Source organism: Girardinichthys multiradiatus, chromosome 20, assembly GCF_021462225.1.
Source record: "Girardinichthys multiradiatus isolate DD_20200921_A chromosome 20, DD_fGirMul_XY1, whole genome shotgun sequence".
NCBI classification, from domain to species: Eukaryota; Metazoa; Chordata; class Actinopteri; order Cyprinodontiformes; family Goodeidae; genus Girardinichthys; species Girardinichthys multiradiatus.
This window is the reverse complement of record NC_061812.1, coordinates 50,195,260-50,221,190: the sequence shown is the minus strand read 5'-3', so window position 1 is coordinate 50,221,190 and position 25,931 is coordinate 50,195,260. Positions and strand designations below refer to the sequence as shown.

Below are 25,931 nucleotides of genomic sequence, written 5' to 3'. Positions count from 1 at the left end.
GCGGGTCGGTCTCTCCAATACTGGACACAGTTCAGCACATAGATCCAAGAGCAATGCTCTAGGGAATCTAAATCAGCAAATTATCCAGTCATCATCATGGGTCAGCAAATCTTGGTGATCCCTGAAAACGCGTTCACTCCTAATTCTTCCATTTGCAAGGTCTTCCAGCAGTGCAAGTGCATCCATCACACAGCATTACGCACGAGTGTCACCATGGTATTTAAATGTTTACAGCAATCAGGGTTATTGCCTCACACCTTATGTGTTAATTACGGTGGCCGGGGGGCGCAAAGCACTTTTACAAGTACCAAAACAAATTTACATTTGACAAAATCAACCGGAAAGGGAATGTACCAACGCCGAGGATGACCCGGAAGTCAGCCTCAGGGGCTGCATCCTTCGAAGGCCGTATTTGTTGGCCGATTACGTCACAGCGCGGCGACGAAGGCTGTCCCAATTCATGAATCATGACTCCCTCAAATGCGGCCGACAAATGTGTCCTTATTTTGCCCGATTTGAAGGATGGGTCGTGAGTATCCTTCGCGGCCCATCATTTCCCATCATTCATTGCGGGTCGAAGCGGATTGGTCAAGCAGGGGAAGCCATGGCGGACCATAGCAACAAAAGCTGTGAGTAAATTGTGGAAAATTACACTTTCTGTGACACAAATTAACTTCTACAATATTTTTAGTGCGGGAATATAACTATGTAGACGTGAAATATCTGCTTGATTTATCAAGACATCGCTTAATTTCAAACGTGCTCCGACGTGTTCGGAGTTTTCCGTTCCCACCGTAGTAACTGGCTCGCCTCGCCAGCCCTACCGGCGGTGAGGTGAGCTAAACTCGGAGAAATCTGACCGGACTATCGGCACTAAGCTCCCGCTGGCAGTCATCACAGTGAACGTTTAACACAAGTGATTTCTAACAGTTTATGTTATTATTTTAATTGTTACTGAAAATCTATTTAACATTTCAGGTGATATTAAAGTTAACCAAAATAAATGGACAGTTTTATGTAATCCAACTGTATCGCTGGAGAGTGATTGAGAATAAATAAACTTTTCAATATTAATTTTTAATGAAGAAACGTGCTATATGTTTTAAAAGTTTATTTATAATTCAGTTAGCATTATAATTTCTGATTCCAGGTACAATCCAGAGACAATCATGTTCAGGTAAAAAATAAGTTTGATTTAACTAGCCAATAAACAAATACAGGTCCTTCTCAAAATATTAGGATATTGTGATAAAGTTCATTATTTTCCATAATGTAATGATGAAAATTTAACATTCATATATTTTAGATTCATTGCACACTAACTGAAATATTTCAGGTCTTATATTGTCTTAATACGGATGATTTTGGCATACAGCTCATGAAAACCCAAAATTCCTATCTCACAAAATTAGCATATCATTAAAAGGGTCTCTAAACGAGCTATGAACCTAATCATCTGAATCAACGAGTTAACTCTAAACACCTGCAAATGATTCCTGAGGCCTTTAAAACTCCCAGCCTGGTTCATCACTCAAAACCCCAATCATGGGTAAGACTGCCGACCTGACTGCTGTCCAGAAGGCCACTATTGACACCCTCAAGCAAGAGGGTAAGACACAGAAAGACATTTCTGAACGAATAGGCTGTTCCCAGAGTGCTGTATCAAGGCACCTCAGTGGGAAGTCTGTGGGAAGGAAAAAGTGCTGCAGAAAATGCTGCACAACGAGAAGAGGTGACCGGACCCTGAGGAAGATTGTGGAGAAGGGCCGATTCCAGACATTGGGGGACCTGCGGAAGCAGTGGACTGAGTCTGGAGTAGAAACATCCAGAGCCACCGTGCACAGGCGTGTGCAGGAAATGGGCTACAGGTGCCGCATTCCCCAGGTCAAGCCACTTTTGAACCAGAAACAGCGGCAGAAGCGCCTGACCTGGGCTACAGAGAAGCAGCACTGGACTGTTGCTCAGTGGTCCAAAGTACTTTTTTCGGATGAAAGCAAATTCTGCATGTCATTCGGATATCAAGGTGCCAGAGTCTGGAGGAAGACTGGGGAGAAGGAAATGCCAAAATGCCAGACGTCCAGTGTCAAGTACCCACAGTCAGTGATGGTCTGGGGTGCCGTGTCAGCTGCTGGTGTTGGTCCACTGTGTTTTATCAAGGGCAGGGTCAATGCAGCTAGCTATCAGGAGATTTTGGAGCACTTCATGCTTCCATCTGCTGAAAAGCTTTATGGAGATGAAGATTTCATTTTTCAGCACGACCTGGCACCTGCTCACAGTGCCAAAACCACTGGTAAATGGTTTACTGACCATGGTATCACTGTGCTCAATTGGCCTGCCAACTCTCCTGACCTGAACCCCATAGAGAATCTGTGGGATATTGTGAAGAGAACGTTGAGAGACTCAAGACCCAACACTCTGGATGAGCTAAAGGCCGCTATCGAAGCATCCTGGGCCTCCATAAGACCTCAGCAGTGCCACAGGCTGATTGCCTCCATGCCACGCCGCATTGAAGCAGTCATTTCTGCCAAAGGATTCCCGACCAAGTATTGAGTGCATAACTGTACATGATTATTTGAAGGTTGACGTTTTTTGTATTAAAAACACTTTTCTTTTATTGGACCGACCCGCTGGAACCACACCATCCCTGTTCAGATACAGGTGTTAACCACATTGACGTTCCTGGTAACTGGCTTTTACCAGCACCAATTAGCCCACAGCTGTGTGTTTAACTTAATGATCAATTAATTAACACTCTGCCTGAAGCCACTTTAGGAACAACATAATTCTATAAAATTATCCATAGGTTTGGGATATCGCAGTCAGCACTAAGTGCAATAATACCTGCCGTCCTGGATGGCGTTGTTAATATGACCAGTCCATACATCAGACTTCCCTCCACCATGGGTGCCAAACATAATTTTTTGACTCTCCACCTCACTCATCAACACCTTGATTTCTGCCTCTGTGAAATTGCCTTTCTTTACTCTTTTCTCCGTGGTTGCCATCGTTAACCATAGAATAACATTGATCAGCTAGCTCATTTAAATACACGTTGACATTCATGAGCTGCTTTGCATTCACCATTTATGGTTGAATGTGGGCATGTGAAGGGCAGAACATGAGGCAGAACCTGTACCTAAACGTTAAGACATAGCTGTGATTCATTAAGGGGAAATGGCTTGCTGGTGTGCGTGCGCATAGTTTTATAAGTCTGGATTTTCATAGGGATACAACGTTTTTGGCTTTTGGGTGTATGTACACTTTTATTATAGATCCTACACAATGTTTCACAAATTAGATCCCAGATTTGTAGAATGCACGATTAATAGTTCTGTTGACAGATTGTCCCACCTGAGCTGTGGATGTCTGGAGCTCCTCCAGAGTTACCATAAGGGACAAGACCTGCAGAGAAGAATGGTTCTAGTAAGTACTGAATACAAATGCACATCACACTTTTCAGATTTCATACGTAAAGAAAACCACAAATCATGTTCTTCAGCTTCACAATTATGCACTACTTTGAGTTGATCTACAACATAAAATACATTGCAGTTTGTGGATGCAATGAAACAAAATTGGGAAGAAGTTCAAAGATACTGTTTGAATTCAATTCAATTCAATTCAAAAATACTTTATTAATCCCAAAGGGAAATTAAATGTTGTTATAGCTCATATTATGAAGGTTTCCTCAAAGAGCCGTTGTAGATGCTGATGGTTGTGGGCAGGAAGGATCTCCTGTAGCTCTCCGTCTTACAGCAGATCTGAAGAAGCCTCTGACTGAAGACACTCTGTTGTTGTAGGACAGTCTCATGAAGAGGATGCTCAGGATTCTCCATAATGTTCTTCATTTTATGAAGAATCCTTCTTTCCACAATGATCTCCAGAGGTTCCAGAGGAGTCCCCAGAACAGAGCCAGCCTTCTTTATCAGCTTGTTGAGCTTTTTTAAGTCCCTGGTTCTGATGCTGCTTCCCCAGCAGATGATGGCAGAAGAGATCAGACTCTCCACAACAGACTTATAGAAGATATGCAGCATCTTGCTGCAAACACCAAAGGACCTAAGCTTCCTCAAGAAGTACAGTCTGCTCTTGTAGTCCCTTCTTGTAGATGGCTTCACAGTTGCATCTCCACTCTAGTCTGTTGTCCAGGTGAACACCGAGGTATTTATACTCCTCCACCACCTCCACTTCTTCTTCCACGATAGAAATAGTTTTTGACTTATTCCTGTTTCTCTTAAAATCTACAATCATCTCCTTTGTTTTAGTCACATTCAAAATGAGATGATTGTTTCCACACCATGCCACAAAGTGGTCCACCACTTTCCTGTACTCAGCTTCTTGTCCATCTCTGATCCACCCAACGACTGCAGAATCATCTGAGTATTTCTGCAGATGACAGGAGTCTGTCTTGTACTGGAAGTCTGAGGTGTACAGAGTGAAAAGGAATGGTGAGAGTACCGTCCCCTGTGGTGCTCCTGTGCTGCTGACTACCTGGTTAGACTCATAACCCTTCAGTCTCAGAAACTGTGGTCTGTTTGTCAGGTAGTCTTTGATCCAGGAGATTGTTGAGGCCTCCACCTGAGTCTTCTGGAGTTTCTGACAAAGCAAATCAGGTTGGATTGTATTAAATGCACTGGAGAAATTAAAGAACATGATCCTCACAGTGCTGCTGGCTTTGTCCAGATGACAGTGGGTTTGTTGAAGCAGGTGTATGATGGCATCTTCAACTCCAACTCCACAGTGATAAGCAAACTGAAGGGGGTCCTGATAGTTTACTGTTTGCTTACTCAGGTGGGCCAACAGGAGTCTCTCTAGGACCTTCATGATGTGAGATGTCAGGGCAACAGGTCTATAGTCATTGAGGACTGATGGTTGAGTTTTCTTTGGTACCGGAACAAGACAGGAGGTCTTCCACAACACCAGAACCTTCTTCTGGGCCAGGCTAAGGTTGAAGAGGTGCTGCAGAATCCCACAGAGCTGCTCTGCACAGGCCTTCAGGACTCTAGGGCTGACATGATCTGGACCTGCAGCCTTATTCCTATTCAGTCTCTCCAGTTGCATCTTCACTTGACTTCTTGAGACACACAGGTGGAAGGGGGAAGCAAAGGAAGCATCAGCATCTTCTGATATGGTTGAAGGCAAACATGTAGAAGCAGAAGGGTCTAGGGCTGAGGTGGAAGATAAAAAATGTGAGTTGTTACTGGACAGCTGTGGGTCCTGTGTGTGAAAGGAAGGTGGAATGTGTGTTTGGCTGTGAGCAGGAGTGGAGGATGCGAAGCTTGTTTCTGAACTGAACCTATCGAAGAATATGTTAAGTTCATTGGCTCTGTCCAGACCTTCATCAGTCTGATCATCCTTCTGCTTGAAGCCTGTGATCTTCTTCATCCCTGTCCACACATCTCTGATATAGTTTTGCTGGAGCTTGCTCTCCAGCTTCTTCTTGTACACCTCCTTGCTGTCTCTTATCTTGACTTTAAGTTGCTTCTGTAAACTCCTCAATAATTCTCTGTTTCCCTCTCTGAAGGCTCTTTTTTTCTTGTTAAGCAGGTCCTTCAGGTCACTGGTGATCCAAGGTTTGTTATTGGGGAAGCATCTCACGGTTCTGGTGGGGATGATGTTATCCACACAGAAGTTTATATAGTCGGTTACACACTCAGTCATGGCATTGATGTCCTCTCCATGTGGCTGGCACAGTGCGTCCCAGTCTGTAGCCTCAAAGCAACCTTGCAGAGCTTCTTCAGCTTCCTGTAACCATTTTCTCACTGTCCTCTTTGTTACAGGTGGCCTCTGAACAAGGGGCTTATATTTTGAGCAGAGAAAAACAAGATTGTGATTTGATTTGCCAAGAGGAGGTCTTGCTGTAGAGATGCACGAGTCCTTGACATTTGCATAAAACAAATCCAATGTTTTGTTTTCTCTGGTAGAGCAGCTGACAAACTGTTGAAACGTTGGAAGTGTAGCAGAGATTGAAGCGTGGTTAAAATCACCAGAAATTGCCACAAAAGCATTGGGGTTTTGTGTCTGTAGCTTAGCAACAACTGAGCTGATGGCATCACATGCAGTGTCAGCAACAGCGGAAGGTGGAATGTAAACTGTTGCCAAAATAACACTGGTGAACTCTCTAGGTAAATAATATGAACGAAAACTTACTGCCAACAGTTCAATATCTGGACTGCAGAGATGACACTTCACAGTAACATGTCCTGGATTACACCATCTGTTGTTCACAAGTATTGCCAGTCCACCTCCTTTACATTTGCCGCTCCTCTTTAAATCTCTGTCTGCTCGTATGGTTAAAAAGCCCGTCAGAGAGACGCTGGAGTCGGGGATATGATCCTGCAGCCATGTCTCAGTAAAACACATGATACTGCATGCCCGGTACTCTGGCTGGGTCCTTTGTAGGGCTTGGAGTTCATCCAACTTGTTTCCCAACGATCTCACATTGCCCATCAAAATCGACGGAAGAGATGGTTTGAACTTCCTCCTTCTCTCTCTTCTCTTAGCTCCTGCTCTGCATCCACGGCGTCTCCTTTTCAACTCATCAGGGATTTGGGGTTGTAGCTGAAGTATTATTTGAGCTTTTGAGATATTAATCAGCTGCTCCCGGTTGTAAGAAACAACCCCGTTGCCATGGCAATGCATCATAACAAATGTCCAAAAATAGAAATTATTAAGAAAAATCCTCCAAGCTGCACAGCATCCGACACTGGAGTGGACAGTTGTCCAAAAAAAATCAACTGTATCCACCACAAGAGGCATAGTTCCCAAAAAAGAATAAATCAGAATCAAAAGTAACAGAGCTACTCCAACCTGCTGCCACCTTGAGCGGTGCAATTCTAGAAGACACTGTAACTAATTTGTTTGGTTTTAACTTAGTTAGTTTTAAGAGGCACGACATGGAGTGGTTGAAGCATTTCAAAAAGGTTTTACACAGATGAGAACCACTTTATTGCAATTTGAGATTGACTCATTACTCTGCTGGAGCAGAAAACAACACATGTGCTTCAGATAGTGAGCTGTGGTGTAAGCAGTAAAACTTTATTTAGACTTTCTCAATATAAAGCTGCCTGTAAACTATCTCATTGAGACCTCTTATCATATGAACCATCAAATACAGACATTATCCTGCTGAAGAAGTTCTGCTAGATACATTTTTCATATTTAAAAGCCCATGAAAAAATCCTGTAATCCATCATTGCCACGTAAAAAAATTGCAATACGGTATAAAAACCAGCTAAATCCAACTCATCTGGCTAAAATGAACTTTGTGGTGGTTCTTCTTCTATGGCTTTGCTGTGTTTGGTTCAAATGGTTCTTAAAGACAGGATAAACGTAGTTTTAAAAGCTACTAGATACAAAGTTCTAGCTCTATGCAAGAAGTATCTGTCCAAACAGTGAATATTTTCCTAGGAGTGTGTGGGCGGGGCTGGAAGCTTTTTCCCAGTGCTGAAGGGCCTTATTGACATATTTTGATGGAAGCTCCAGATGGTGAAATATCTGCCAGTTTGCATAAAATAGCCCTCTCCCACACAACACTGGAAAGAGCTTTGCTCAGGAAGAAATGAACTCTCTTATTATATCTGTTAGGTTTAGTCTTGCTGTGTTTGTCTCAGCCCATCTCTTCTGTAAACAGGATGAAGCCCTACAGGCTCGGAGCTAAGGGTGAGCACTCCTCAGGTGACGGTCTGTAGCAGGAACTGCTCCAAACAACCAGAACTCAGTCCTGTCACTAGCTGAAGAGGCGGTTTCCTGATGTCAGTAACAACGACCCACCAGGAAATGGTCCTGACCCACAGTTCAAGTGGGACATGAGGAGAAACACAGTGAAAACTCAAGATTCCTTTACAGAGGAGCTGAAGAAGCCCTGACATGACGGTGAAGGTACAGATGATCAGCCCTCCCTCTGGGTTTCCTTTACATTTCTGTAGGAACATGCATTATAACAACAATACAAGCTCATATTTACATAGTGGACCTAAAACAGCATTCTACAGTTAGTGGTTAATGGATAACAAGTGTTGTTCTTGGTTATTGTAGCCTAAATATAATAAACTATTGCCTGTTTAAACTGCTGTGCTTAAAATAACAGCAGTGTGTTTAAAAAGGTGAGTAAAGCTCAAAATCCTGATAAAAGCTTTTATACAAACCCAAATGCATTGGGAACACTGCAGTCCCTAATCCGAATGAAAACATGATCCGATGTGTTCAGTCTACAGGAAGTGAGGAAAACGGAATATTATGCTGTTGTTTTCTCTCCAAACGTTTACTGTCGTCCTCTGAATTCTCGGGTTTACCTCAGAACAAAATGTTTGATGTCACCCCACAGGTTTCTGTACCCCAAAAGTTCTCTAACACAAACACGCAGGATGGTTCAAAAGAGTGACGTTATTCTCCTGGAAGAAGTCCTTTTCTCAGGCAGGCATTGTGAACTGCAGCATTGTCCTGTTGAAAAATCCAGTAATTACTAAGCAAACAAGGGCCCTCAATCATAAGACATACCTGCTGCAACACCTGCACAACCTGAAACTCCAGTGTTCCATTGAAAGAAAAAGGCTACCAAATTAATCCTGTCCTTCGTAGTAAACATCTCAGGTGGGATCTCCTTGTCTTGACGGTAACGTTGGAAGCCATCAGAACCATGAAGGTTAGAATAAAATTTACTTTAACCTTCCAATGTCCCATGCTGGGTGCTCACCGCGTAAAGTCCAAACAGGCATTTCTGTGGTGTTGAAGGAAACATGGCCTTTGAAGAAGTTCTTTGTTTTTGAAGCCCTTCCCTCACTGATGTTGTCTGATGGTTATTGTGCTCAGTCAGCACCAGTACTGGCCTTAATTTGGGTTACGTATCGTCCTGTGTCTTAATGGACAGACAAAATGATTGTCTTACTACACTAACCCCAGCAGCGATGGGAGAGGCTTTGCTTATGTAGCTTAACAATCCAGCTACGTTCAAAGACAGTGAGCTTTTTCACCTGTGCCAACAGGAAGCCTTGACAGTGTGAATACTTGACAGGAAATGACAGGGAATCCATATTTTTGGTAGATTTTGGCCAAAGGCTGTGGTCAGCCTGACAGAACATGTTTGAGTTGAATACAATTCAATTCAGTTTTATTTATATAGCGCCAATTCACAACATATGTCGTCTCAAGGCACTTCACAACAGTCAGGTTCATACATTCCAATTAATTCTAACCATTGAACAGTGCAGTCAGATTCAGTTATTTATTCAAATTGGATAAAAAGTTTTTCTGTCTAAGGAAACCCAGCAGATTGCATCCAGTCAGTGACTTGCAGCATTCACTCCTCCTGGATGAGCATGTAGAGACAGTGGACAGTCAATGGCGTTGACTTTGCAGCAATCCCTCATACTGAGCATGCATGTAGCGACAGTGGAGAGGAAAAACTCCCTTTTAACAGGAAGAAACCTCCAGCAGAACCAGAACCAGGCTCAGTGTGAGCGGCCATCTGCCACGACCGACTGGAGGTTTGAGAGAACAGAGCAGAGACACAAAGAGAACAAAGAAGCACTGATCCAGGAGTACTTTCTATGGAAAGGAAAAGTAAATGTTAATGGATGTAGCTCCTTTAGTCGTTTCATCTAGAAAGAAAGAACAGATAAACTCTGAGCCAGTTTTCAAGGTTAGAGTCTGAAAGAGAGCACATATAATTAGTTACAGTAAAAGCTCAGTCAGTAGCCATGTCTAGGAGAGAGAAAGGGTTAAACACTGAAAGACAGGGCCATGTGGATCATCTGTAGAGGGTGAGCATTAAGTTGTTGCCAGCAGAAGCTCGGACGATTCCCCTCTCCAGAAAGGTGTCACAGGTAGACACAGAGTCAGGCCGGGTGTAGCTTCTAGGAAGAGAAAAGAGCAAAAACATAAAGTTAAAAACTGAAATAACAGAAAATAGTGCAAAATTGGCGAGTAGTATGAGAATGTAGCGAAGAGGGTGAAAGTGGTCATTATGTCCTCCAGCAGCCTAAGCCTATAGCAGCATAACTACAGAGATAGTTCAGGATAACCTAAGCCACTCTAACTATAAGCTTTATCAAAAGGAAAGTTTGAAGCCTAGCCTTAAAAGTAGACAGGGTGTCTGCCTCACAGACGATTCTATTCTGGATTTAACAGGGAGCCAATGAAGGGAAGCTAAAATAGGAGAAATATCATCTCTCTTTTTAATTTTCATCAGAACTCTTGCTGCAGCATTTTGAATCAGCTGAAAGCTTTTAACTGCCTTTTTGTTGACATCCTGATAGTAAATAATTACAATAGTCCAGCCTTGAAGTAACAAATGCATGGACTAGTTTTTCAGCGTCACTCCTAGATAGGATATTTCTACTTCTGGCAATGTTCGGGAGGTGAAAGAAGGAAATACTAGAAACTTGTTTAATATAGGATTTAAATGACATGTCCTGGTCAAAAATAACACCAAGATTTTTTACTTTATTACTGGAGGTCAATTTAATGCCATCCAGGTTAAGTGATTGACTAAGAAGTTTCTTTTTTAAAGACTCCGGTCCAAAGACGACAACCTCTGTCTTGTCTGAATTTAGAAGAAGAAAATTTGAAGTCATCCAAGTTTTTATGTCTTCAAGACATGCTTGTAGTCTATCTAACTGGTTGGGCAATGCAGTTGTTAATAAATTATCTGCTCCCATTCCTTCTTTTAATGCTGTGAAACTCTACTTCTGATGTTCTTGAGGTCGAACAACGGAAAATGCAAATACTTAACATTTTTTAACTGGTCTTAAGAATTTGATCAGGAGTTTATCTTTTCTTTCTCCGACCAACTGTTCTTCTGAGGAACGCCTGCAACAACCCATTTTACTCAGGTTTTCAGAGAGGAATCCACTACAATCAGCATGTCCAACATCTGCTGAATTCGTCCTTCAACAAGTCCTTTGACAAGCTAGTGGACATTTTGTTATCGGATCTGATGTGTTGGAAACAGGAAAGCTGAGAAAGGAAGGATATGAGAAACATTCTTAAGGCTAGAAGACGGTCTCCAAAACTGCATCTCATGTGGAGGGTTCCTGGTCAGCATCTGTCAAGAAGTGATTCAAGGATGGTTGGCCAAGGTTTCCTAATGACTGTGAGATGTGAAGGTGGGCCTGGTGGTCCAATTCAACAGACAAGCTTAAACTACTGAAGAGGTTAATGATGGTGCATATGTTGCTGCATAGTTACAGACAGCCTGGGGTGGATACAGTAGAGCCTCCTTCAGCAGGATAATGCTCCACGCTGCAGACCAGGAAGGGTTCAGGAATGGGTCGGGTGTTGACTTGGCCTTCAAATTCCCCAGATCGTATCCAGCAGAGCATCTGTGGGATAAGCTGGACAAACAAGTCCAATCCACGGAACAACCTGAAGGACTTAATGGATCTGCTGCATGTCTTGGTGCCAGGTTCTAGAAGAATCCATGTCTCTTTGGGTCAGGCCCGTTTTCACAGCAAAATTTGGACCAACACTATTTTAGGTAGGTGGTCATAATGTTATGAACCAACCACGCATTTGCATACATGATTCTGCTTTTTTACGTGAAAATAAGCCACCGCCTGTTAACTTCAACAATCCCAGCATGCACTGTGGGATTAGCAGCAGAAACAATGTAGTTCCCAGATCCAGTAAAAACCACAGATAATTAATTCAAATTACACATTTTATTCTAAAAGGTTCAAAACCTCACAGATGCAACAACCTTTCACTAGAACTGTAGATGAGCATCACAATTCCTTCCTGGAGCAGCAGGCTCCTTGGTTCCGACTGATGAGAACACCAGCTTTACTTTCTAGGAGACTTAATCCAACTTGGAGAAACACACGTGATCAGATTTTGAACATGTTACACTGAGCAGATTACAAGAAAACCGGACTTTCTCTACCAAACTGGCTTATTTTTTTTTTACATTTTCTTCACTGACAGATTGTTAAAGAACACTTAGGATCGTTTCCTTTCACTAAAAGCTTGATCTCATGTTTTCTCTCCAGCCACATTTGACAAAATGTAGTAAGTCTGATATGCTTAGAAAGACACGTCTAATGTCAGAGGAGAGAACTCAGTATGATCTTTCAAGAGGATGTGAGCAGATATAAGATCTGTTCTCCAAGACTGCCTTAGCGATCTTCTTGATGCTGGCATCGTTGTTTTCTGGAGCATCTGGAGAAAACACAGAATGAAAAAAGAGACAGTTTAGTCTGGATTGGGTCACAGATTACAGAGCTTTGAAAAAATATTTACACCCTTTGAACCTTTTGACATTTGTTCTCATTCATTTATTAACAGATCAACACAAAGTAAAGCATCACTGTAATGTGGAGCGAAAATGATCATTTTACAAATAAAAATGTGGCATTTTTTATTCAGCCTCCTTTGCTTAAAATAAAATCCAGGGCAGCCACCTGCCTTCAGAAAGAACCTGATCAGTAAACAGAATCTAGCTGTGAGTATAAATGCAGCTCTTCTGTTTCTGGCCTCAGAGGTTCTTTAGAGAACATTAGAGAACAATCAGCATCATGAAGACCAAGGAACCTAGCAGACAGGTTCAGGGAGAAGGTTGTGAAGAAGTTTACAGCAGGATTCGGTTCAACAACAACATCCCAAACTTTGAACATCTTCCAGAGCTCTGTTCAATCCATCATCTGAACATGGAAAGAGGATGGACCTGCAGACCTACCAAGACATGGAGGTCCACCTAAACTGACAGGCTGGGTTAGGAGAGCATTAATCAGAGAAGCAGCCAGGAGGCCCACTGTAACACTGGAGGAGCTGCAGAGATCCATAGGTTCGGGGAAGAGTTTGTTGACAGGAGAACTATTAGTCATTCACTCCACAAATCTGGTCTTTAAGGAAGAACGGCAAGAAGAAAGCCAGACAATGTTCTGTTTGCAATTTGCCACAAGCCATGTAGGAGACACAGCGAACATGTGGAAGAAGCTGTTCTGCTCAATAAGACCAAATCTGAACTTTTTGGGCAACATGTAAAACACTATGTGGAGGAAAACTAACAATATGCACCACCCTAAACACACCATGTCCCCTATGAAACATGGTGGTGGCAGCATCATGTTGTGGGAGTGCTTTTTTCTTCAGCGAAAACAGGGAAGCTGGTCAGAGCTGATGGGAAGATGGATGGAGCTAAATCCAGGACAATTCTGGAAGTAAACCTATCAGAGGCTGCAGAAGACCTGAGACAAGGGTGGAGGTTCATCTTCCAGCAGGACAACCACCCTAAACACACAACCGGATTAAAACAATGGAAAATAAGGATTAATTAAAATATATATATATATCCATCTGTTTTTATTTACATTTTATGAAAAATGTCATGTTGAAAATGATTTATAGCCTTTTCAATAATCAGTGGACACATTTTTCGTCATACTCCAACAACCAAGCCCTTCTTCTAATAGCGGAGCAAAGTTTTGCACGTTTCTTCTGGTATTTTGATGGATTATCTTTGGTGATGAGTTCCAGTTCTTTCAGGTGGCAAGGTCTCCTTCCCATCACTTTAATCGTTAGCTCCCTCCACAGATTATCAGGTTCAGGACTTGGTTCTGGCTGGGCTGCTCTAAAACATTAATATTTCTCCCAGTCAGAAGAAACATGTTGGGTACATTCAGATGAAAACCGATTTATAACCTCCACCCTCCAGGTTCCTCTGGTCAGTGTTTTGTCTCTTCTCCTGCTAATCAGTGAATCCATCATCAGACACAAAAAGTCCAGAGTATCCACCACATACTGTTTTCCTGGAGCCAAGGTCCTGGGTATGGTCCAACAGATCCTGGCCTTTCTAAATAATAGTTCTGCACATTGGAACAATCAACACAACTAAGTGTGAGGTTTTAAGACCTGGTCTTATCAGGCTTTAGGACATCTCCCGTCTTATCTTTACCTTTGAGCGGGACATAATCTGTTCTAGCAGACTGCCCCTGACTTATCCCATGGCTTCAGTCAGCCTGCTCCCCTCACAAAACAGTTTTATTGTTTATTTTAGCCTTTTCTTGGAGTAAGCATAGTTTTTACATCCTTTTGTAATTGGCATGCGTGTCTACACTCAACCATCAATCCTGAACTGTATGGCTGCTTGAACATGACACTTTTAAATGTAAGACTGCTTTTAAACACGGCCTTTCTTATAAATCAGCTGATCTTGGACAACAAACCAGACCTTATGTGTCTCGGCACAGATGCTCTGATCTCACTCAGTGAAGCTACACCAGCAGACATTACATCAACAATGAAAGGGTGAGGGGGATGAGGGACATCCATAACACTATCAGCAGCTCCGGCTCTGAAGAACATCCCCTTAGATGGATCGTCTTCTCATAGTTTTAGCAATACTTCCACTTCCAGCAGGATAGTCTACAGACCACCTAAGTAACGCAATTTCACAACACATGTCGTCTCCAGGCACTTTACAAAAGAAGTCGATTCAATCCAATCATCCAGATTCCAGAATCTCTGATCACTTCTGTATATTTTTACTGTAAATGATTTTACTGTACGAGACATCCTGAGACATCCAGCTTACAGTCAGCCATGCAGTTACCTGAAACCTGCCGTTTCATTGTTGACAATCACCACTAAATCACTATGGTACATGTGAAAAAATTGAATATCGTGACAAAGTTCAATATTTTTTGTACCTCATTTCAGAAAGTTAAACTCACTATATAGATTTATAACACAGAGTGAAATATTTCAAGCCTTTATATCTTGTAATTTAGATGATAATGGCTTACAGATAATGAAAACCCAAAATTCAGCATCTCAAAAAATTTGAATATCATGAAAAAGTTATATATTGAAAACTCATGTTGTCCTGATCAGCTAATTAACTCCAAACACATGCAAAGGTTTCCTGAGCCTCTCATTGGTCTCTCAGTCTGGATGAGGTCAGTAGGTGACACAATCATGGGGAAGACTGCCAACTGGACAGATGATTCATTGACACTCTCCACAAGGAGGAGAAGCCACAAGAGGTCATTGCTTAAGAAGCTGGTTGTTCACTGAGTGCTGTATCCAAGCATATTCATAGAAAGTTAAGTGGATGGAAAAGGTGCACCAGCAACAGGGATAACTGCAACCTTGAGAGGATTTCTAAATTTATAGAAGACAGAAGTTGTCGTCTTTGAATGACCGACTAAGCAGTTTCTTTTTTTAAGATGTTCTGGTCCAACCAGTTTATAATTAAATTGGCCTCTCATAGTAAAGTTAATAACCTTTATGTTTTTTTTTTTTTTTTTTACAGGTTTCTAGAATTTCCTTCGTTCACCCCTGGATAATTGCAAGGCAGAATAGCAGAAAAGCAGAATGGGACACAGATATTTTATGCCCCATTTTCCACTAGTCCCTGCTCAGAACAGTTTGGAACGGCTCTACTCACGTTTTAGGCTTTTCCATTAGTAACGATTATGTGGAACTGTAACTATTTTTAGTACCTGCTTGCTTGCAGTTCCAAGCGATCTGACCCATGCTGAAAACACGAAGTCAGAAGACTGTCGTTCACTGATTGACTAGGGGGCGGCATCACTAGTCACAGCATATTTTAATAACTAATATCTTCAACCGTTAAATCGTTGTACGCAGGGCTTATTCTGTATATGACCACTAAAGCAAGCTAGAATTAGGTAGCGTTAGCTTACCCTCATCTGTTCTCTGGCTCTTCTTTCACTCAGAGTCTGACAACAGCCGCAGACTGAGCAGCAGGTTCTCCATTGCTGTTTTGTTTGGGTCACATCGCATTACTTTTTGGACTGTGGGGCCACCTTGCTGAACTGAAGCCATATACCAGAAGGGACAGAGCAGACTGTACTTCTTGAGGAAGCTTAGGTCCTTTGGTGTTTGCAGCAAGATGCTGCATATCTTCTATAAGTCTGTTGTGGAGAGTGTGATCTCTTCTACCATCATCTGCTGGGGAAGCAGCATCAGAACCAGGGACTTAAAAAAGCTCAACAAGCTGATAAAGAAGGCTGGTTCTGTTCTGGGGACTCCTCTGGAACCTCTGGAGATCATTGTGGAAAGAAGGATTCTTCATAAAATGAAGAACATTATGGAGAACCCTGAGCATCCTCTTCATGAGACTGTCCTACAACAACAGAGTGTCTTCAGTCAGAGGCTTCTTCAGATCTGCTGTAAGACGGAGCGCTACAGGAGATCCTTCCTGCCCACAGCCATCAGCATCTACAACGACTCTTTGAGGAAACCTTCATAATATGAGCTATAACAACATTTAATTTCCCTTTGGGATAAATAAAGTATTTTTGTATTGAATTGAATTGCTATTGATGAGGCTGCCCACAACGGCTGAGCTACTGTGGCTAACAATTTCACGTTCTCCTACAGATTAGACGCTGTCCTTCAGTGTTAAACCCCGTCTCTCTCCTAGATGTAGCTAGGTGCTCTCTTTCACACCCTAGACTTGAAAACTGGCTCAGATTTAATCTGCTTGGGTGTTTTTCTCTCCTAGACGAAGCCACTGAAGGAACCACTACTGCCTTTAACGTTTTACTTTTCTTCCACATAGAAAGTACACCTAGATCAGTGCTTCTGTGTTTCTTTGTGTGTATGCTATGTTCTCTCCATCGTCCTGTTGGTCATGGCAGATGGCTGCTCACACTGAGCCTGGTTCCTTTCCACTGTCTCGACATGCTCATCTAGGAGGAGTGAATGCTGCAAGTCACTGACTCGATGCAATCTGCTGGGTTTCCTTGAATTTTAGAAAAACTCATTTTTAATCAATGAAATCACTAAATGACTTTTTAAGATAACAGTAGTTCTTAGGACTATCAGTCTGGATTCAGGGCTAACCGCTGTCCAGAGACAGCACTGGTAAAAGTTAGAAAGATCTTAGATGTAACCTTGATCTAGGTTATGCCTTTGATACATACTACCATACTACCAGGTAGACTTCACACCAGAGGCACCCAAGTCCAGCTCTCCAGACCTTCTATTCTGCAACTTTTCAATGCATCTCCTTTCCAAAATATCTGAATCAAATGAAATCCACTGCTATTCCACCCATTAAGTGTTGTAAAGAATCTTGGAGTTATTTTTAACAATGGAACAAAGATAGCATTTCTTCCCTTAAAGAACATAGCCAATATACTATTGTAATGGTCCTCACTCTGCTCTTCCAAATAAGCACCCGTTATCTCTTCAATGAATCCAAAACTTAGCTGCACATCTTCTTGAGAGGACCAGAATGAGAGCTGCATTGGCTTTCTGAGTCTTTCAGGTTTGATTTTAAGATGTTTTTGTTGGTTTTTTTAAGCTTTAAATGGTCCTTAGTATTTCTCTGAATTGTTCATCTATAAGCCTTCCAGACTGGGCTTTGCTGTGGAAATTCCACAGCATATACAGGTCCTTCTCAAAATATTAGCATATTGTGATAAAGTTCATTATTTTCCATAATGTCATGATGAAAATTTAACATTCATATATTTTAGATTCATTGCACACCAACTGAAATATTTCAGGTCTTTTATTGTCTTAATACGGATGATTTTGGCATACAGCTCATGAAAACCCAAAATTCCTATCTCACAAAATTAGCATATTTCATCCGACCAATAAAAGAAAAGTGTTTTTAATACAAAAAACGTCAACCTTCAAATAATCATGTACAGTTATGTACTCAATACTTGGTCGGGAATCCTTTTGCAGAAATGACTGCTTCAATGCGGCGTGGCATGGAGGCAATCAGCCTGTGGCACTGCTGAGGTCTTATGGAGGCCCAGGATGCTTCGATAGCAGCCTTTAGCTCACCCAGAGTGTTGGGTCTTGAGTCTCTCAACGTTCTCTTCACAATATCCCACAGATTCTCTATGGGGTTCAGGTCAGGAGAGTTGGCAGGCCAATTGAGCACAGTGACACCATGGTCAGTAAACCATTTACCAGTGGTTTTGGCACTGTGAGCAGGTGCCAGGTCGTGCTGAAAAATGAAATCTTCATCTCCATAAAGCTTTTCAGCAGATGGAAGCATGAAGTGCTCCAAAATCTCCTGATAGCTAGCTGCATTGACCCTGCCCTTGATAAAACACAGTGGACCAACACCAGCAGCTGACACGGCACCCCAGACCATCACTGACTGTGGGTACTTGACACTGGACTTCTGGCATTTTGGCATTTCCTTCTCCCCAGTCTTCCTCCAGACTCTGGGACCTTGATTTCCGAAGGACATGCAGAATTTGCTTTCATCCGAAAAAAGTAATTTGGACCACTGAGCAACAGTCCAGTGCTGCTTCTCTGTAGCCCAGGACTGGGGAATGCGGCACCTGTAGCCCATTTTCTGCACACGCCTGTGCACGGTGGCTCTGGATGTTTCTACTCCAGACTCAGTCCACTGCTTCCGCAGGTCCCCCAAGGTCTGGAATCGGCCCTTCTCCACAATCTTCCTCAGGGTCCGGTCACCTCTTCTCGTTGTGCAGCGTTTTCTGCCACACTTTTTCCTTCCCACAGACTTCCCACTGAGGTGCCTTGATACAGCACTCTGGGAACAGCCTATTCGTTCAGAAATTTCTTTCTGTGTCTTACCCTCTTGCTTGAGGGTGTCAATAGTGGCCTTCTGGACAGCAGTCAGGTCGGCAGTCTTACCCATGATTGGGGTTTTGAGTGATGAACCAGGCTGGGAGTTTTAAAGGCCTCAGGAATCTTTTGCAGGTGTTTAGAGTTAACTCGTTGATTCAGATGATTAGGTTCATAGCTCGTTTAGAGACCCTTTTAATGATATGCTAATTTTGTGAGATAGGAATTTTGGGTTTTCATGAGCTGTATGCCAAAATCATCCGTATTAAGACAATAAAAGACCTGAAATATTTCAGTTAGTGTGGAATGAATCTAAAATATATGAATGTTAAATTTTCATCATGACATTATGGAAAATAATGAACTTTATCACAATATGCTAATATTTTGAGAAGGACCAGTACAAGGCTATTGAGCTACCATGTTGCACAGGACTGTTCTCACATAGTGTTTCACCTACGTTTCTGCAGCTGAACTATGAAGTAATTGTTCTTGAAGAAGGTGTCGTTGCAGAATGTGTTTGCGAGCAGCACCTGGAAGAAACAGCATCACAGCAGGGTTCATGAAAAAATGCAGTGGGTCAGACTGGAAAACACCACAGTTCTATATGTTCATGAAAACACCACAGATTCACTGACATTAAATGAAGAAGTTCGTGGAACAGTTTCTTCTCCTGTTTGTGCTGTGTTTACACAGTTTGGGTTTAAAAAACAAGGTGTTGATTATCTGCCTTGGATGAAGCAGAAACTGGATTAGAGAATTTACGTGCCCTGAGCTTCAGGCTTGTTCCTGCAGGGGAACTGCTCAGAGCAGCTAGAACCAACATGTGCTGGAGGAGACCCAAAGCCCTGTTCTGCATTTCTGGTTCTGATTTGTCCTTTCATCCTGCATCCTTCACTTAAACCTCTGCTGAAACTAGCCCAGGAAGACAGCCCAGCAGAGTGGGGTAAGAGGCAGAAACTGGACAGAAATACAAATGAGCTCCTTCTGCAGCTTTTAACTTGTCCACAGTATTAAACTAAAGTGATTCTGGAACACAATGGACCTGCTGTGGATCTTCAAACCTCATGACCAGGTCTAGAAAATTTTCATTCCAAAAAACACATGACAAGTTGGTCTCAGGAGGCTGAGAAGGTCTGAGAAGTTCTCACTGTCTGGATTTCCTGCTTTTCCTTTGTGTTCATTTTAAAATATTAAATATTAAAGTTTGCTTTAATCTTATGGAAGATATTTCCACAAAAGTGAACAATATTAAATATGGAACCTTGAAACCAGGAATTAGTAGGACTGAAGGAAGTTTTGTTTAGAGAGCTGTTTGCCTTTACTCAATGAAATCATGTTATCTTTGACATTAAAATCTGTTTGATGCTCTGAAACATTTAAGTGGGTCAAAAAGATAGAAACAACAGAAAGCTGTAAGGGGTGTAAATACAGGGGTTGGACAATGAAACTGAAACTGTGTATTGGTGCATTGTCATCCTGATACACGGCACCGCCTTCAGGATACAATGTTTGAACCATTGGATGCACATGGTCCTCAAGAATGGTTCTGTAGTCCTTAGCAGCGACGCGCTCATCTAGCACAAGTATTGGGCCAAGGGAATGCCATGATATGGCAGCCCAAAGCATCACTGATCCACCCCCATGCTTCACTCTGGGCATGCAACAGTCTGGGTGGTACGCTTCTTTGGGGCTTCTCCACACCGTAACTCTCCTGGATGTGGGGAAAACAGTAAAGGTGGACTCATCAGAGAACAATACATGTTTCACATTGTCCACAGCCCAGGATTTGCGCTCCTTGCACCATTGAAACCAACGTTTGGCATTGGCATGAATGACCAAAGTTTTGGCTATATATATATATATATATATATATTCCTCTTGCGTCCACAGTTAATCCTGTTGGATGTGGTTCGTCCTTCTTGGTGGTATGCTGACATTACCCTGGATACCGTGGCTCTTGATACATCACAAAGACTTGCTGTCTTGGTCACAGATGCGCCAGCAAGATGTGCACCAACAATTTGTCCTCTTTTGAACTCTGGTATGTCACGCATAGTGTTGTGTCCATTTCAATATTTTGAGCCAAACTGTGCTCTTACCCTGCTAATTGAACCTTCACACTCTGTTCTTACTGGTACAATGTGCAATCAATGAAGACTGGCTACCAGACTGGTCCAATTTAGCCATGAAACCTCCCACACTAAAATGACAGGTGTTTCAGTTTCATTGTCCAACCCCTGTATTTTCTTACAGCTCTGTGTCTAAACTAAAGAAAAACATAATTACTGTTGATCTGTTTCTAAAGCGGGGGAGGGGAACTCAAGTCCTCAGGGGTCGGTGTCCCTGGTCCAACACACCTGAATCAAACGTATGGCTCAGTGCTGGGCCTGTGCAGAACCTGATCAAGAACAATTCTAAGATGAAGGACATTGGCCCTCCAGTCCTGGAGTTGCCCACCCCTGTTCTAATGCATCCTCACAGCTTTATACAATAGCTTGTAAAAGTATTCATACCCCTTGAACCATTCCACATATTGTCACATTATAACCACAAACATAAATATATTTTATTGGAATTTTATGTGAAAGACCAAACACAATTGTTCGGTGGAACAGAAATTATACATGATTTATTTTTTTTACAAGTAAAAAACTGAAAAGGGCATTGTGCAAAAGTATTCAGCCCCCCTGATTCAATACTTTGTGGAACCACCTTTTGCTGCAATTACAGCTGCAAGTCTTTTAGGGTATGTCTCTACCAGCTTTGCACGTCTAGTCTACTGAAATTCTTGCCCATTCTTCTTTGTAAAACAGCTCAAGCTCAGCCAGATTAGATGGAGAGCGTTTCTTAACAGCAGCTTTCAGGTCTTGCCATGAATTCTCGATTGGGTTTACTTCTGGACTTTGACTGGGCCATTCTAACACATGAATATGTTTTGTTTTAAACCATTCCATTGTAGCCCTGGCTTTACAGGTCCTTCTCAAAATATTAGCATATTATGATATAGTTAATTATTTTCCATAATGTAATGATGAAAATTTAACATTCATATATTTTAGATTCATTGCACACTAACTGAAATATTTCAGGTCTTTTATTGTCTTAATACGGATGATTTTGGCATACAGCTCATGAAAACCCAAAATTCCTATCTCACCAAATTAGCATATCATTAAAAGGGTCTCTAAACGAGCTATGAACCTAATCATCTGAATCAACGAGTTAACTCTAAACACCTGCAAAAGATTCCTGAGGCCTTTAAAACTCCCAGCCTGGTTCATCACTCAAAACCCCAATCATGGGTAAGACTGCCGACCTGACTGCTGTCCAGAAGGCCACTATTGACACCCTCAAGCAAGAGGGTAAGACACAGAAATACATTTCTGAACGAATAGGCTGTTCCCAGAGTGCTGTATCAAGGCACCTCAGTGGGAAGTCTGTGGGAAGGAAAAAGTGTGGCAGAAAACGCTGCACAACGAGAAGAGGTGACCGGACCCTGAGGAAGATTGTGGAGAAGGGCCGATTCCAGACCTTGGGGGACCTGCGGAAGCAGTGGACTGAGTCTGGAGTAGAAACATCCAGAGCCACCGTGCACAGGCGTGTGCAGGAAATGGGCTACAGGTGCCGCATTCCCCAGGTCAAGCCACTTTTGAACCAGAAACAGCGGCAGAAGCGCCTGACCTGGGCTACAGAGAAGCAGCACTGGACTGTTGCTCAGTGGTCCAAAGTACTTTTTTCGGATGAAAGCAAATTCTGCATGTCATTCAGAAATCAAGGTGCCAGAGTCTGGAGGAAGACTGGGGAGAAAGAAATGCCAAAATGCCAGAAGTCCAGTGTCAAGTACCCACAGTCAGTGATGGTCTGGGGTGCCGTGTCAGCTGCTGGTGTTGGTCCACTGTGTTTTATCAAGGGCAGGGTCAATGCAGCTAGCTATCAGGAGATTTTGGAGCACTTCATGCTTCCATCTGCTGAAAAGCTTTATGGAGATGAAGATTTCATTTTTCAGCACGACCTGGCACCTGCTCACAGTGCCAAAACCACTGATAAATGGTTTACTGACCATGGTATCACTGTGCTCAATTGGCCTGCCAACTCTCCTGACCTGAACCCCATAGAGAATCTGTGGGATATTGTGAAGAGAACGTTGAGAGACTCAAGACCCAACACTCTGGATGAGCTAAAGGCCGCTATCGAAGCATCCTGGGCCTCCATAAGACCTCAGCAGTGCCACAGGCTGATTGCCTCCATGCCACGCCGCATTGAAGCAATCATTTCTGCAAAAGGATTCCCAACCACGTTTTGAGTGCATAACTGTACATGATTATTTGAAGGTTGACGTTAAAAACACTTTTCTTTTATTGGTCGGATGAAATATGCTAATTTTGTGAGATAGGAATTTTGGGTTTTCATGAGCTGTATGCCAAAATCATCCGTTTTAAGACAATAAAAGACCTGAAATATTTCAGTTGGTGTGCAATGAATCTAAAATATATGAATGTTAAATTTTCATCATGACATTATGGAAAATAATGAACTTTATCACAATATGCTAATATTTTGAGAAGGACCTGTATGTTGCTTAAGTGTTCCCTTTATTTTTTTTTGAGCAGTGTACGTTTATGTTTGTAGTTGTAATATGGAAAAGTTCAAGAGACCCATCTACAGCTGATGTTACCTGCTCATAAGATCTACATAGAGCCCCACTTTAAAAAGAATCCAGATGAAAGCTGTCATTTAGCCGATCTCCTGTGTAACACACACACCTCATGGTCGTGATTCCTGAGGCCAATGCTGATGGAGCGGCTGGCTCTGGACAGGACAGCCGTCATGGCGTAGAGGTTGATCAGTATGTCTGCTACCCTCTTCAGGACCAGCTGTTCATCCACTATGCTCTGACATGAGGAGGGGGGGTAAAGAAACAGTATTACTGTGAGGCACTGTTGTATTTGATCCTATTCCTGTATACTTTAACACTAGGAAACCCAGAGGGAGCTGGGTGGTAAAACACTGCATGACAGACCTCAGCAGCAACATTCCAAACCTGGACCATGTATGTGAGTAGCTACTGTCTGCTTCTCTTCTGGCTCTAGGTTTTAGGCATCATGGAGCAGTATTGAACTTACGCCAGGTCTCAAGAAACGTTTCGATTGTTGGACTACAAGATTTTCCAACAGCATATCTCCCTGAATGTACAACGGATCATCACAGCTGAGACCCATCACATGGTCTCTACTGGCAACGCAGTTTTAACACAGTCCACTTGGAGCCTATGAAGAAGAACACTACTTGCTCTTTGCTTGGGGCAGTGACAGACTGTCCTCGTCAATGACCAGCCCATTAAAAGCCAATGCAAATCATACAGGCCTACTGAAGACAATACAGTCCTATAAATAAATGACACATGAAGGTTCCACATGACTGTGCCCACATTCACCCCCTCCTAATCACACTGGTTAGCAGTGCTTAAAGGCCACATATAGTTTAGAGCCAGAAAATCTAACAGGGGTATGTCAAACGGACAGGTTGCCGCTAGTTAGCAACTCAGAAAAGGACCAAGAGCACCAAGATCCGATATGCAGAAATATTTAATGAGCTTCAGGCTTAGGAAATGGGGAGAAGATAGATTTTGTCCGCTCACACCAAAAACAAGGAATAAGTCGAGGTTCAGGGATGACGATGCATCAGAAAATGCGTAACGTAACTCGTATGTTTCCGAGGCAGAGAGGAACCTTCAAGGCTTTCAGAGAAGTCTCCACATGTTGATTTATGTTTAAGAAATCTTACATTCAATGTGCTAATTTTTCTCTTCTTCTCTTTTTAGTCTAAGCTATTTACATTTTCTATGTAAGTCCCTTTAAAATGAATCAGGAAAGCAGTTTGTCCCTGGAGATCCATTTGTCTCTGACCCAGTCATTGGTTAGAAGCAAGGAAGAGCTACCCCAAAAACTTCCATAGACTGACTGTTTTAAAAGTGACCAATTGCATTTTGACAAAAACTGGGCGGGCCTTAACGAAGCCAAGTGGTGGGAGCCCATGTTTTGCTCTGTTATTGTATGCAAAGCAGCCACCTTTTATAGAGGACCCACTCCACCACTGGAGCTGGTGTTGAACGGCTTTTAGGACCAACAACATCCAGCGAGGCCTTTAAGTGACTGTAAGAAAACAAAAAGGCTGTGTTGGTTGAACATGTTGACCTGGGCATTAGTTAGTCTCACTAATCTGCATCTGCAGACTACAGTCAACCAAAAAACCTCTGGGCAACAACAGAGAAGACCTTCACCTGGATGAGCAGCAACACAACCAGATTCTGGAGCACAAAAACAAGGTCCAGCAGATCCAGGAGATGCTAAAGTCTCATCAATGTTGTTGAAGCATTTAGAGGATGGAAAGGATTCTCAGAGTGAAGGGAACTACTTGGAGATGCTGGATTTTTACCCCTCACTGCCACCTTGAAGTTCCCTGGCACCTCGAGCCTAATCCAGAAAGATCTGATGTAGCAGTTGCAGATGTAATGATTGAAGTTTGTGTCTGTTTGAGTTTAATGAGACAACAGACAGCAGTCCTCTGCAGACTGCACAATCTCTGACTCTGGTCATGTAACAAGGAACAGATAGAACCAGGGAGTGTCTGTCGTCTCGGTGATCCAGCTGCTTTCTTCCAAAAAATCAGCAAAATGTCGGAAACTGCTGGATGAGACTAGTCAGTGAAGACTAGTGAGAGTAGATCCAAGATGGTGGTACTTCTCATCATGTTGGGATAAACTACGCGTGACCACAGAGGAGAATTCCTGGAGCACCACAATGACGTTAGAGACGTTCATGGTCCAGACGGATAGAGAACGCTGATGATGAGCTCTGAGTTCTTCTTGTTGCCCTTAATACACTTCCTGCCTGTTCAGGACTGTTAGTTTGTAGGGATGCTACAAAATAAAGAGTTGGATGCAGTTTTGTTTAAGCATAAGTGATTTGTGTAGCACCACAGATAGACAACTCCATCTATGAGGACTCTGTGAAATCAGACCACCCAGCAAGTGAAAAGTACAGAAGCATGGAGATGTCCATTCTGAGTTTCAGCAGCTAAACACTGAAATCCTGGACAACGTTCTCACACAACACCAAGATGAGTGTGCTGTACTGCTGTTTCAGTGACCCCTTGACCCCAAACACTTCAGCACACAGAAACAAGTTTCTATGGTCTGACTATAAAAGTCTTCAGGGAAACTGGGGATTTTTCTTCAGTCTGCATCAGCTTAACATGGAACTCAGAGTCATCTACAACATGTCCAAAAGGAGCTGACAGAGCATGCAGCAACTTCATCTTCTCAGCTGTTTGATTGTCACTGCTACCTTGTCCACATCACCTGTTAAGGACACGTTCTCTGGTCTGAAGCCGTCAAGATGCACACC

The 25,931-nt window shown here is 42.6% G+C and overlaps 1 protein-coding gene and 1 long non-coding RNA gene across 3 annotated transcripts in view; one reads left to right on the top strand and one right to left on the bottom strand.

Annotated features, from left to right (window-relative positions):
• Positions 1 to 579: 579 nt before the first annotated feature.
• LOC124857005 lies at positions 580 to 25,468 on the top strand. Of its 2 annotated transcripts, XR_007035473.1 has the most exons (4): positions 580 to 629; positions 3,342 to 3,423; positions 7,631 to 7,878; positions 23,616 to 25,468. It is a non-coding gene; the product is annotated as an uncharacterized LOC124857005 (long non-coding RNA). The 2 variants fall into 2 exon arrangements; XR_007035472.1 differs by lacking the exon at positions 23,616 to 25,468 and having other exon boundaries at positions 7,631 to 9,191.
• Positions 11,643 to 25,931, bottom strand: part of acad9 (acyl-CoA dehydrogenase family, member 9) — a 29,173-nt gene continuing 14,884 nt past the window's right edge. The window contains exons 16-18 of the mRNA XM_047348029.1: positions 23,289 to 23,417; positions 18,983 to 19,055; positions 11,643 to 12,153 (exon numbers count right to left, since the gene is read on the bottom strand). Of these exons, the coding sequence (XP_047203985.1) occupies positions 12,053 to 12,153; positions 18,983 to 19,055; positions 23,289 to 23,417 (303 nt within the window). The 3' untranslated portion in view covers positions 11,643 to 12,052. The remainder of the gene's footprint in view (positions 12,154 to 18,982; positions 19,056 to 23,288; positions 23,418 to 25,931) is intronic.